General features: G+C 53.6%; 1 protein-coding gene across 9 annotated transcripts in view; it reads left to right on the top strand.

The window, feature by feature from the left end:
• TMEM44 (transmembrane protein 44) overlaps positions 1–13796 on the top strand; it is a 33428-nt gene that overhangs the window by 3886 nt on the left and 15746 nt on the right. For 7 of the 9 annotated variants that reach the window (XM_036017869.1, XM_036017864.1, XM_036017866.1 and 4 more), the window contains exons 3-8: positions 536–629; positions 3618–3784; positions 3982–4068; positions 6226–6396; positions 7943–8083; positions 9183–9287. In XM_036017869.1, the coding sequence (XP_035873762.1) occupies positions 536–629; positions 3618–3784; positions 3982–4068; positions 6226–6396; positions 7943–8083; positions 9183–9287 (765 nt within the window). Of the gene's footprint in view, positions 1–200; positions 223–535; positions 630–3617; positions 3785–3981; positions 4069–6225; positions 6397–7942; positions 8084–9182; positions 9288–13796 lie in introns of all 9 variants that reach the window. The other 2 variants (XM_036017870.1, XM_036017863.1) reach the window with 2 other exon arrangements.

The raw sequence follows: 13796 nt of genomic DNA, 5'->3' as shown, positions 1-13796 counted from the left end.
AACTTCACCAAGTTGCAGTGCCAGGAGTCAAACCCCAAACTCGTGCTCTTAGCGCTGACCACACTGCCCTAGTCGCTGGCGCATTTCTAGGTGGGTGCATTTTCCTCTGCTCTGGGGCCGGACTAAGCTCCTCCCACGTACTGACTCACGTAATCTGCTCACAAGGTGAGGGAGGCACTGTTGTTCTCCTTGTTTTGCAGATGAGGAAACTGAGGCCTACAGGTCAGTGGCTTGGCCAAAGTTACACAGCAGGGATTTCACCATGCGGTAGAGAGTGTGGGATAGGAAGCGGAGGGCTAGGTTTCCCGCCCATCTCCCCTGCTGGGCAGCTTCATTACTTGAGATGAATCATTTAAGCATCCACCCCACCTTCTTACCAGTCAAGTGGAGGTGATCTCGGCCTTTCCTGGGGTTGGGAGGCGTCCCTGGAAGCACTAGTCAGCGGAACACATGTGGTAGAGGAGATCCAGGACGAGAGGTGCTGCAGTTGCTGAAAAATTGTTTGAACATGAAGACTCTCTCCATTTGCTCCCAGGTATTCACTGGTGCCTACCTAGCAGCTGTTGACTTGATGAACTTTGTGTTCATTCTTTTCCCAATCTGTGGCTCCAAGTTCAAGTCTAATTTGGGTGAGTGTGTGGCCATCTGTTCCTGTCTTCATTCAGGCTCTCATTCATCAGCGCACTGAGTGCCAATGCCTCGCCCCGCCCGAGCTGGACCCCTGCCAGGCACACACGAATGACCGAGCCAGAGGAGGGAGACAGGGCCCTAAGCAGTCCTTAGAGCTGCTAGTGAGGAGGAGTGCACACACCCGCCATGGGCACTGGGGAAGGGAAGGGAGTGCAGGTGTCAGGGAAGGCGGTGACGCTGGAACTGGGACTGCAGGGAAGGGCGTTCCAAGTGAAAAGACAGTGTGAGGGAGGACTTCCGTCAAGATGGAGGAATAGGTGGACGCACGGTTCCTCCTCGTACAACCAAGATTAGAAAACCAATAATTTACAACAATAATTTACTATCAGAATAACACCCAGATCCGGCAGAGGATTTATCTGAATGGAAGTCGGGCAGCCAAGAAGCTGAAGTAGACACGTTCATCCAGACTGGTAGGAGAAGACGAGCCGGGCGGGCGCGGGGCTGGCTCGGGTCGGCGGCGCGCGGAGGTCGGGGGAAGGTTTGGCGCGAAATCGGTGCAAAAGCCATCGGGCGCGCAAGAAGGCAGCGGTGATCCCTGAGTACGCAAGCTGCGGCTGGCAGACCCAGAGGGGCAGCGATTGTGGACCAGGGCAGAACTCGCGGCCCGGAAGCCCAGACAAGGGTCTGAGTGCAGGGGAACAGAACTACCGCCATTGTTTTCTCCCGCCCCGCTCCCGCTCCTGCCCCACCCCCACATATAACGTCACAATCTAGCGACTGGGGTGCCCAGCCCCAGTGAGCACCTAAGGCTCCGCCCCCCACCGTAACAAGAGCAACCAGACCAGAAAAAAAAAAAGGAGAGACAGGGGAAAAAAAAGTATGTTTTCAACAGAGCAGATCAGTCCCCCAGGACTCATCCTTTTGAGCGACCAAGAATTAGCCAATCTATCAGATGCGCAGTTCAAAACACTGGTGATCAGAAAGCTCACAGAACTGGTGGATTTTGGACGAAATTTAGATGAAAGAATGCAGATTACCATAAAACAGATGCAGGAAGACACGCGGAGGAGAGCCAATAGTGAAAGGAAGGAATATGAGTCTCAAAACAATACAGTGGACCAGAAGGAAGATAGAATCAACCAAGCAGGAAAGCATGATGAAATAAGAATCCAAAAAATTGAGGAAAAGATTAAGAGCATCCAAGACACCTTTAAACGTTCCAATATCCGAATCATAGGGGTACCAGAATCGGAAGGGGAAAAGCAACAGATTGAGCACGTATTTGAACAAATAATAAAGGAGAACTTCCCCAATCTGGCAAAGGGAACAGTCTTCCAAGAAATCCAAGAAGCTCAGAGAGCCCCAAAGAAGTTGGACCCAAGAAGAAACACACCAAGGCACATCATAATTACATTAGCCAAGGTAAAAACGAAGGAGAGAATCCTAGAAGCAGCAAGAGGTAAGGGGACAGTAACCTACAAAGGAGTTCCCATCAGACTGTCAGCTGATTTCTCCAAAGAGACCTTACAGGCAAGAAGGGGCTGGAAAGAAATATTCCAAGTCATGAAAGACAAGGACCTACATCCCAGATTGCTCTATCCAGCAAAGCTCTCATTTAGAATGGAAGGACAGATAAAGTGCTTCTCAGATAAGGTCAAGTTAAAGGAGTTCAACATCACCAAGCCCTTATTTTATGAAATGCTAAAGGGACTTATCTAAGAAGAGAAGATAAAGAAAAGACATGTATAGTAAAAGGACAGCAAACTCACAAATATTAACAACCACACCTAAAGCAAAACCAAAAGAAACTAAGTAAACAATTAGAACAGGAACAGAACCACAGAAATGGAGGTCACATGGAGGATTAGCAGCAGGGGGGTGGGAGGAGGAGAGAGGGGGAAAAGGTATAGAGAATAAGTAGCATAGAATGTAGGCTGAAAATAGATAGGGGGAGGGCAAGACCCAGAACGGGAAATGTAGAAACTAAAGAACTCATATGTATGACACATGGACATGAACTAAAGGGGGAAATGTGGGTGGGAGGGGGGTACAGGGTGGAGGGGAGAGAAGGGGAGAAATGGGACAACTGTAATAGCATAATCAATAAAATATATTAAAAAAAGAAAAAAAAAAAAACAGTGTGAGCAAAGGCTGGGAAGAGACGTGGTGTCAGGCTTGGGGGATGAACAGTGACACCTCAGTGTGCAGGTCCGGTGGGGGTGGGGGGCAGTGAAGTCCTACAGCTTCCAGAAATGGATGCCAGGAATGGGCATGGGCCACACCAGGCAGAGCTGCCCCGGCTCTGCCTGGCATGGCCCTGATGAGTAGTCAAGCTGTGGGACAGGTGCATTCCCGAGGAGGGGCAGCAGTGTGGGTGGACCCTTGTCCAAAGGGAGGTTCATGCATCCGGGGGGTGCTGTGAGGTGCCCTCAGCTGCTCAGTGCTGCCCAGAGGAGGAGTGTTCCTAGGATTGTATTTCAAGGGGACTTTAAAAGACAACGCTCCTTGTCCCTCTCCGTTTGTGTCCTGGCACAAACATGTGCACTCATTGATGCCTCCACCAGGCTTGTGCCAGTTCTGCTCTGAGCCAGGCTCTGAAGAGACTGTGGGGACTGCCAGGGCACAGCGCCTGCCCTCAGAGGGCTCCAGCCCAGCAGAGGCGGCCCTGCACAGTCAGATACACACACATGATAAGGGAGGCATCATCCTGCCGTGAACATAAACGTTATAAGAGGGCCAAGGAAGGAGAGAGTACCAGTCGTGTGTGTGTGTGTGTGTGTGTGTGTGTGTGTGTAGGGGGGTGGGGGTGGGGAGGAAACACTCCTTCACAGAGGTGGTACAACCATAGGGCCTTGAAAGGGTGGGAGGCTCTGGCTAGGAGAACAACATGGGAGTGTGTCCCCGCATCAGGGCTGGGCCAACACCAGTTCTTCCCAGCCTGTCGAGTTCCCAGGAACCACATGGGATTTTGGTGTCTGTTGCAGGTCACAGGTCCCAGGAGAGGAAGAGGAGGCAGCGGCTCAGGGCCAGCGTATTTGTCCTGATGCTGCCCCTGAGCCTGGGCCCCTGCTGGGCTCTCTGGGCTGCTGCCCCAAAGGCCTCAGGCCTTGTCCAAGGGCCACAGCGGAGGCTGCTGGGAAGCCTGCTGCAGGTGAGGCTGGGCTAGCTGGGGGTGCACGGGGTGGGGGTGAAGGTCCCTTCCCTCTGCAGGTCCCAACACACACCTCAGGGGTGGGGGTGAGCAGGGTTAGCCTTGGTTGGGAGGAACCCACTAAAGGCGGGAAAGGACGGGCCTGGGATGCACATGGTCTCCTCGGGGCGCTGAGTGTTTAACGCCTGTTCCCACAGGACAACACTGACGTTTTTGGCTACCTGCTGGGTGGCATCGCAGCCTTCGGCTCCTGGGCGTCCCGGATCCCCTTTCTCTCCAGAATCGTGAGGCTGGGCTGGGGCTGGGATGGTGGGCCACCATGGCAGGTTTTAGGGCATCTGGGAGCATTGTCAGAGCTCCAGGTCACCGGGACAGAGAGGTGGTGTCACCCCATGGTGGGGGGGGGGGCATGTGTGGGTGGGTGGCCCAGGAACGGTCCTGAGAACTCTGGAGAGCCCACCGCATTCTCTCCACTTCTCATAGCAAATGAAAAGCAGGCTCTTGGGAAAAAGCCACCAGGGTTGGACCATCAAACATCCCACTAGGGAAAGAGAAGGTTTCAGAGGATAGAATCATGGAGCTCTGTGTATGTGAGAGCATCTCATTGGCAGGTGTCTTCAGGCATCTAGGGTGAGGGAAGACCTGTGCTGGCCAGTCCCTGGAGGATGCAGACGTACTCGAGGCACTGACACACTGTGCTTGCCCCTGGGGAGCCCACAGCCTCACGGAAGACACAGAACTGCAAAGCAGGGTCATTGAATGCCCTAAGAAATATAGCATCAGGCGTCTGGGGTTTCAGAAGAGGGAGAGAAGGCTCCCACACTATTCAGATGAGTGAAGCTGAAAACTGTTCACACTGCCAGGCCGGTGGGTGCTGGGGAGGCCTCAGGTTGTCTCCGAAGGGAAGGTGGGGTGTGAGGAGTCAGAGTTGAGGGAGAGAGGAGAGTGCATGGAAAAGCCACTGAGGCAAGACAGAGCAAGATACTGTGGACATGCACACACGCACTTCCAGGGGGCCTTGCTGAAGGAATAATCGCCATTCTCATGCCAGAAACACGATGAGCCTATCCTTGCATCTAAAAAAATCACCCGCCCAAGAGCCTCGTTTAATAGCAGTGCCAGAACGGACTCCGGGAATGCCAGGTGCTCAGTCGATCATTTGTGGAAGCTGTCGCCTGTGCTGTGACGGCCAGAAACCCCACAGGACACTGGGTCTCATCAGCACAGGTTCTCTGCAGACCAAGGGAGGGCAGAGTAAGAAGCACTGCTCCCCCTGCAGTGACCCCGGGACAGGTGTGCAGGGTAGCACGGGGGCTGGGAAACCGTGTCACCTGAAGGTCTTAGAAGAAACTACTGCAGTGCTCCCACCACCTGTCTTAGTTACTAGCGCCGCTGTAACGAAGCATCACAGACCCCGAACAACAGAAAGGTACTGAGTTCTTGAAGTCCTGGAGGTCCAAAGTCCAATATCAAGGTGTCAGCAGGGCCACACTGGCTCTGAAGGTGCCGGGGAGGATCTGTTCCAGGCCTCTCTCCAAGCCTCTGGACGTCCCTCGGCTGCTGGCGGCACGACTCCAGCGCACGGCCTTCTCCCTGCTCAGGCATCTCACGCGGCCTTCCCTCTGTGTGTGTCTGTGTCCAGCTTCTCCGTTTTGTGCAAACACAACCCAGTTAGATCCAGGCTCTCCCCAACGACTTCGTCTCCACGTGGTCATCGGCAAAGGCCCGATCTCTAAGTAAGGTCACAATCACAGGCTCTGGGGTTGGCACTTTCACATTTTTGGCGGGGACACAGTTCAACCCAGACCATGGCCCCACATAAAGTAACCCCGGCCAGCCCCACCACTGAGTCCCTCGCTCTGCTTCACTTTCTCCACAGCCTTCGTCACGTCCTGAAATTAGCTCCTTCGGTTCTTTACCAAGTCGTTCCCTTGGGAACAAGAGAGCAGAACATCAGCCCCGTGAGAGCAGTGGGCTTCTCTGTTGTGTTGCCCACTGCATTCCAGAGCGTGGGGCCCGCAGGTGCCAGCAAACACTGCTCACTGAGTGATTTGATGTGGTTTGAAAAAAAAGGAAGCTCGTGGATGTAGGAATCAAAAGAGCCATCTTGGGGCAGGAAGAGCGGCCTTGTCCTCTGCAGTCTTGGAGAAAAGCACTGGGAAGAAGTTACAGGAAGGCCACTTCCCACTCAAGGGTTAGACACCTAGCACAGTGCCTGGCATGTTGAGAGCAGCCAGTATATTGTCATTCCTACATTTGGAGGTAGTGGGCTCCCCATCACTAAAGGCATTCAAGCATGGTGGCCCCTTGGCTGCAAGATAAGTGCTCCCTGGGGTGCCCTCCGGTCTGCTCTGCCACCAGGGCCCAGGGGCTCAGCCCTGAGGGCAGCTGGGGCCACGGCAGTGGTCCTCCCTGCCCAGCTGTCTCCTCTCTGTTCCCAGTGCCGGGGTAAGACATTTTCCTCCATCCACCTGTGGGCGCGGCTCCTGTTGGCCCTGGCTGGTCTCCTCTACGCCTCAGCCATTGTGGCCCACGACCGGAGTCCTGAGTACCTGCTGCGGGCCACACCCTGGTTCCTGACGTCCCTGGGCCGTGCTGCGCTGGACCTCGCCGTATCTGCCCAGGCCCCGGGGCGCCTGCCTGCCTGCCGCATGTCCTCCCGCCCCCGTCATGCCCTCCTTCCCCCTTGCTAGAGGGAATTCTCTCCTGTTGGCCAGGGAGGTGGTTTGCAGCCTAGTGCAGGGAGACATAACTGCAATGTGTGGTAATGCGTTTTGTTTCCTTTTTTAAAAAAATGAGAATTCTCTCTTGGCGGGAACTCTGAGAAACAGCAAAGGGGTCTGTGACGGTTTCTGGCCCCGGGACCAGGAGAGCCAGGTTCCAGTCTCAGCTCTGTCCCCAACCTGGGTCGGTCCCTGACCTCTGTGAACCTGTTTTCCTCATCTCGGCCTTGCCTTTCCCACGGGCTGGGAGAAGGCTTTGCAAGCTGACCTGCTGTGCAGGGTGATCATTCCCTGGGTTCTCTGTGGTCTTGGAGGCTGAGTTGGCGAAGCTGAGATAAAAGTTTGCAAGGCCGCCCTTCGTCAGTGATAGTGAGCACCTTCCTGGCTCCCCGGGGGTGTTTCTCAATGTGCTGACACAGCAGTGACCTTGGCACGAGGACCTCAAAGGCAGCTGAGTGCAGACAGCAGTAGGTGGAGATGGGGTGTGTGTGTGTGTGTGTGTGTGTGTGTGTGTGTAAAACCTGTGGATTCAGCATCAGTAGTTCAGAGACTGATTTTCTCATGTGTTCTGCTAATTGGGCAGGGGATGGGTTGGGGGAGGCAGCAGAGGGTACAGGCGGATACATGGTGGTGGAAGGAGACCTGACTTGGGTGATGAACACACAATACACCGATGACAGGTTACAGAATTGTGCACCTGAAAACTATGTACTTTTATTACCCAATGTCACTGCAATACATTCAATTTAAAAAACATGTTAGGGCTGCCATAACAAATTGCCACATACCTGACAACTTAACAGAATTGTATTCTCTCGGCTCTGGAGGCTAAAAGCCCAAACGCAGGCAGGGCACACTCTCTCTGAAGGCGCTCGGGGAGACTCTCGTCTTCCAGCTGCTGCTGGCTCCTGGGGCTCCCTGGCTGGCGGCTGGCGGCAGCGTAGTTTAACCTCTGCCTTTGTCTCCACACGGCCGCCTTCCTCCCGTGCCCCTCTGTGTGTCCTGTCCTCCCATCAGGGCTCCCGTCGGGGGAATCGGGTCCACCCTAGTCCAGTATGACCCCATCTTCACTAATCACACCGGCAAAGACCCTATATCCAAGTGAGGTCACGTTCTGGGGTTCCAGATGGACATGAACTTTGAGGGGACACTACTCAGCCCCCCACAGGTACGGTTCCTAGGAGCCAAGTCCTTTGAGGAAGGTGTTTTTCACAATGCTTTTGTTTAATGAGATTTCCTGGGTGCCTGGGAGGGGCGGGGTCTTACTGGGCGCCAGGCCTGTGAGCGGGAGAGCAGAGCCACCTGGCCCTGTCCTCAGGTGAGCGCCCCAACGCAGGGAGCAAGAGCCTGGGGTGGGGCCCTCGGGTGCACAGGTGAAGGCAGCACCAGGTGGCTGGAGCTCTCTGCTTCCTTGGACCTTAACTCCACTTCCCAGATCATTTTCCTTTCCTGCGTGATGAAAAGCAAGATGAGGACGGCCTTGGGATTCGCCTCTGAGGCCAGAGAGAGCCCGGACACCCAAGCCCTTCTGACCTGTGCAGAGAAAGAGGAAGACAACGAAGAGGCAAGGAACGAGGCAAGGTCTCACGGGCTGGGAAACCGAGGGTCCCACCGGCGTTTGCGCGTGGAGGGCACAGAGCTGGGCCTGGGACGCGGGGCCCCTCTGAGCTGGGCCCCTGGTCACTCTAAAACACAACTCTTTGTCCCCAGCGCCAAGGGGCCCTGAATAAATGGGCTCTTCCACTTTCCCAATGACAACATTTTTTAAAAGTTTTTGAACACTTAATAAACTCCAGTGTATTTTTGGCAATGTAGATGAAATAGTCAAATGCCCACTTATGCTATGTAGTAACCTACTTACGTGTACTTAAATTCACATGTCACCAAACTTAACATGTACTCTGACTGAGGTCGGGAAATAGAAGGTAGTGGGGGTGTGGACAAAGCGATGGGGGGTTATGCAGGTGCCTGGACCGAAGATCCCAGTTCCGGGAAGCTCTCATGGGAGGTTGTTTTCGTCCCATTCTAGAAAATGCTGTGAAACTATATCCCAGAAGGGAGCTAAAATACGTAGAGAGAGCCCGTGTGTCTGGTGGTTCTAAGGGGGAAGCGGAGCTTGGCGGTCCCTTCAGCATTCCTTAGCAGCAGCGGCTCTCAGAGTGGGGTCCTTGGCCATCGTCGTTAGAAGTGGAGATTCTAGGGTCCCACCCAGCCCCCCAAATCCTAAACTCAGGGCGTCGTCATAAGTCAGCCCTCTGGGTACTTCTGACGCACACTGCAGTTTGGGAGCCGCCGCGTGACAAAGGCATCTACTGAGCACCAGCTGCAGTGGTTCCCGAACCTGAGGATCATCTGTGAGGCTTTTCAGCTCTCCAGTCACATCCCTGCCCCAGACCCAGAGCGTCCGGGAGGAAGGGGCTGAGAGCTGGACAGCAGTTGTTTGGTTTGCCAGGGTGCCCAGGGGATGCTATACTGTGCAGCCAAGTGTGGGGACCACCGAGCTGGTGTGTGGCAGAGAGATGACATGTTTTACAGGCAGCAGAAAGGGAGATGTGCCATACAAGAAAAAGAAACCGCTTTAGGGATTTTGGGGGGAAGAAAACGGGACCTTGTTTTCAGAAAATGTCTCCTGACTTAAGAATCCCCCTGCCTGTCTCCCCGTCTCTGCTGGAAAGAACTTGGATTGGGTGCCTCTCACTACGCTGCCGCACTGCAAGTCCCTCAGGGCCACAGCAGCCATCAGTCGCTACATGGAGCTGACCATCGAGCCGGTGCAGCAGGTGAGTGGCCATGGGACACAGCCAGGTGCCCAGAGGGAGGGCAGTGGTCATGGAAGCCTTCCTGGAGGAGGTAACACTTAGCTACAAGGTAGGCAGGATGAGGCAGGGAAGCATGAAAAAGAGAAAGGGAAAAACAAGAGAAAGATTTTAAAAACTAATAAAAAGGGGAAAAAAGAAAAAGGGAGGAGCTCTCTCAGATCTCCATGGGAGACAGATGGGGAGAATTTGGGAGATGACAGGGTGGGGAGCGGGCAAGGGTGACACCAGCACACACTACGGAAGCTGTCATCCTGAGGGGATGGGAGTCTCAGAGGCTTCAGCACTAGAGACTCAAGGTCAGGCGTGCATCGTAGAGCCATCGCTCGGGCCGTGTTGGAGGACAGACTGGGGAGAGGAGGCAAGAATCAGCGTGGTCAGTGAGGGACAGTTGTAAGCCCAGGAGAGGCGTGGTGACGCCGGAACCAGGGTGGGAGCAGGGGGAGAAGCAGCGATGGGGTGGAGAGGGTTGGCAGGTGGAACACTGTGGGGAGTGAGGACGTGCGGGTGAGGGAGACAGAGGGCTCCCAGGGTTCCGGCCTGCGTGTGGGGTCCTCAGGAGGGGGAGAGGGGAGGAAAGAGGGAGGAGGCGAAAGGTCAGGTCCCACCACCCCACTGTGACTATTCCTGTCGAGGTTACTGGTGACTTCCAAGTTGCTAAATCCTGGGGTCCTTTTAACTCCCTTTGCCACTAGCTCCTTGTGACTTCTGGGACCCGCACTCTTCCAGCTGACACCGTCACAGGTTTTCTTTCCCTGTCACTTCTTCTGCCTCCTCCTGGTGAGCTTGCCTTTGAGGCTGCAGGTCCCTGTCCCCTCTGTATCCTCTGCCAGCCGCCCGGTGCCACAGCTCACACACCAGCCCTCGCTGATTTCCCCCACTTGTCTCTGTCCCTTCCCTCTCCCTCTGTAGCCGAAAGCCGGTCCAGCTGCCTGCTGCTGGGAAAGCCAATACTTGAGAGGCAGGTGCTGAGGTAAAGGAAAGTGGTTTATGTTTAGGTGCTGGCCACCTGGAAGATGGGGGACTCATGTCTTAAAGCCCATCTCCACCTATCAGCAGAGGCAGAGGTTTTTATAAGGAGGGGGAGGGGAACAGAACAAAGAGACCAAGGGAGGGGGTTACAGAAAGTTCTCTACGTGCAGATGAGCACGGTCCGTTCCGATATGGCAAGTGATGGTCCCGTGTGCACCATCCTGGCGTAGTCACCCCGGCTCCACATCATCTCAGCCTCACGTCCTCCCGGGTCCGTGGGTGAAGGTCAGCAAGTCTCCCGGAGCTGGGGTGACTGAAGACAGGGACTCAGGTCCCTGTCTTTTGGAGTTAATTCCTAGGGTTCTTATACAAACATGCTGTTTATCTACAAGCTACATATTAGTCAGAGTCAGCACTTACAGAAACGGTGTCAAAAGAATGGTGAGGTGAGCTTGCGTTACAATTTCCCAGCGTTAACGATTTCCCACTGTTACACCCCCCCTGCAGCGTTGGCTGCCAGCTGCCTGTTTAGAGACACCACATGGCGTCTCACACTCCCCACGTCTGACAAAGAATTCTGGATTTCCATGCTGAGACCTCTCCCCCTCTTCCTGATCTCTGTGAAGGACACCATTGTCTGCGCAGGTGGTCAAACCCCAAATTCCTCTCTTCCCCTCACTACACGTCCAAGCCTGTCCAATCCATTTGTGAATCTATAAATATGTGCCTCGTACTATTTAAATAGATCCAGCAGCCTCCTAACTCCGTTCGCCCTCCACTGCTATTTTTGTCCCATCCTCTCCATCTGCAAGGGTCTCTTACAAATGTAAATTGCATCTTGTGCCTCCTTCGTTTAAAGTACTCCTCTGGAGCCCTGACCCGTGTGGCTCAGTTGGCTGATCATCATCCCACAAAGCGAAAAGTCACTGGTTCTGTCGCCAGTTCTATCCCCGGTCAGGGCACATGCCTGGGTTGTGGGCCAGGTCCCAGTTGGGGGTGTATGAGGGGCAACTGATGGATGTTTCTCTCCTATACTGATGTTTCTCTCCCCCTCTTTATCTCTCCCTTCCCCTCTCTCTAAAAATAAATAAAATCTAAAACATAAAAATGACTAATTAATAATTAAAATACTCCTGGATCCCCATTTCATGAAGAATGAAACCTGAAACCCCGGTGTAGATGTCCCAGACCCTGCCAGCCCTGTGCTCCCGCCCTGGCTGCCCCCTGTTCTCTCCCCTCTTCCCTCCTCTCTCCTACAGGATTTCTCTTCTTTCCTCTGTCTGGGCGCCCTTCGTTCTCATTCTGTTCTTCACACGGCTGCCTCTTCTCGTCTTTCAGTCTTCAGTCCAAACGCCACTTTCTCCAAAGGCCTTCCCCAACCACTCATTCAAAGGCAGTCTCCATCTCTGTCACACTCCTGTGTTTTATTGCCTTTTTAAATGCTCTGCAGAGAACACTTCCCGAGATCTTTGACTTTTGTTTGTTGTCCGTTCCCTGCTGGGATACAAACTTTGTCTCCTTCTGTGCTGTTTGCCCAGACCCTGGTCTGTCACGTCCCAGGTTCTCTGGAGAGGGGTGTTTGGAACACGGCGTTCAGGGGTCGCTGGCCCTGCTACGCTGCCCACGGGCCATCCTGACAGTCAGTGGATTTGGGCTGAGACAGAAGCTTACCTCTCTGTTGTTGTTCCTTGGAAAGTGGGTGCAAATAACCCATAGGCGCTGTAAGTGAAGTTCAGGGAATTTTGGAGCATACTTGGTCCATTAAGAGGCCACTTCGGTTATGAAATCCTCCCTCCCACAGGAGGGTGGGCTGGCGGGTGACGGGAGGCCCCTGGGAAAGCAGAGGGAGCCCCAGTAGCATCTGGCCAAATCTTGGCACAAGACATTTTACAATCATGGAACTTCTGAAAAATAATAGTGCAAAAAATGCATTTACTTTAACCCTTGTGGTGCTGGAGTCTTGAGTAGATTCCTGCTAGGGAACAGACTTCTTGAGAGGAGAATGTGTTCCTCCTTGGTTCTCTCCCATTGAGACCAGCTAGTACAGGGGTGTCAAACTCATTTTCACTGGGGGCCACATCCGCCTTGTGGTTGCCTTCGAAGGGCCGAATATAACTTTAGGACTGTGTAAATGTAACTACTCCTTAACAGTTAAGTGAGAGCTCAGCACTGCTGCCAAGTATAGAAACAAGGTGCCAGGCCGGATAAAATGAGGTGTAGGGCAGCATTGGGCCCTCAGGCCTTGTGTTTGCCACCTGTGAGCTAGTACATTTTTGAGCCAATACTTGCACCCGGCCTCTTCTCTCTGTGTCCACCAGAGGACGAGAGGTGTCTGAGAGAGCTCCCTGCAGGGACCCGGAGTCCCACATGCTCTGGGCAGGAAGCCACCTCCCTGGGCTGCAGGGCTGACTACTTGCCAGGCTCTGAGTGAACAGTAACAGCCAGCGTTTCCATGATGCTGATTGTACTGGTCATAGTTCTTACAGTGCTGGTCCCAGTGCTTTGCATAGATTAACTCATTTAATCCTCCCAGCCAGCCCCTGAGGTATTGCCCTTATTTTACAGATGAGGAAAATGGGGCACAGAGAGGTTTAGCAACTTGCTCAAGGTCACACAGTTTGTCAGTGCTGGACCCAGGATTCAGATTTGTCTCTACCTGAGTCTGTGCCCTTGATGTAATGGCTGACACGAAGTAAGCACTTGATAAATGATTATTTTTTTAAATTACCATTAACACACATTTTCATAATAACCTAGGAGATTGATACTATTGTTTCTATTGTTATTATTTATTAAAAATAATTTTATTTTTATTTTAAATTGAACCACAAAGAGGGTTAAGTCACTTGCCCAAATCCCAGAGTTAGGAAATCATATAGGTTTTAAACTAAGCCTGTCTGTTCTGGGACCTGAGCTTTTATAAAGAGAGCATACTCTCATTGCTGCCGCATCATGCCGGCTCGGTTAGCAATTTTTGGGGGGGACTGTCCCAATGGGCAGGGTTGTGGTGAGGGGGTGCCCTGCAGCCACGTGTGTTGATCTGTGTCCTGTGTAGACAGCCCTGTGAGTGGGCAGCCAGAGCCACAGGCAGCTTAGGCCTCTTCCCAGGGTCCCCTCCCAAACACTAGCCCTCAGGAGGGATTTCCCAAGAGATGCAGCTGGGTTCAGGCTGAGCTGGGGGCCAAGGGGTGTGGGGCACGGGGGCAAAAGGATTAGAGCATTTGAAAACTCCACATTACCTGTTGACTCAGGTGTGGTCAGGCCCAGAGGTTTCTATAGAATCTGTCGTTGCCTGGGAGGCTTTTGTTTCCCTCACTTCGCACACCCCGCCCAGGGGCCACCTGGAACACTCCTGTCTCCTTTGGGGACTTTGTCCGCCTGTCCAGTCGGCTCTCACAAGAATCTACACTTACACCGGAATCCCCCTGCAGTCACGCTCCACTCACGCTGGGGTCCAGTACGAGTGGGGGTTGTTACGTGCCCAGGATGTTCACATCTGAG

This window comes from Phyllostomus discolor, chromosome 2, assembly GCF_004126475.2.
Source record: "Phyllostomus discolor isolate MPI-MPIP mPhyDis1 chromosome 2, mPhyDis1.pri.v3, whole genome shotgun sequence".
In the NCBI taxonomy this organism is placed as follows: domain Eukaryota; kingdom Metazoa; phylum Chordata; class Mammalia; order Chiroptera; family Phyllostomidae; genus Phyllostomus; species Phyllostomus discolor.
This window is presented reverse-complemented; position numbering and strand designations above follow the sequence as displayed.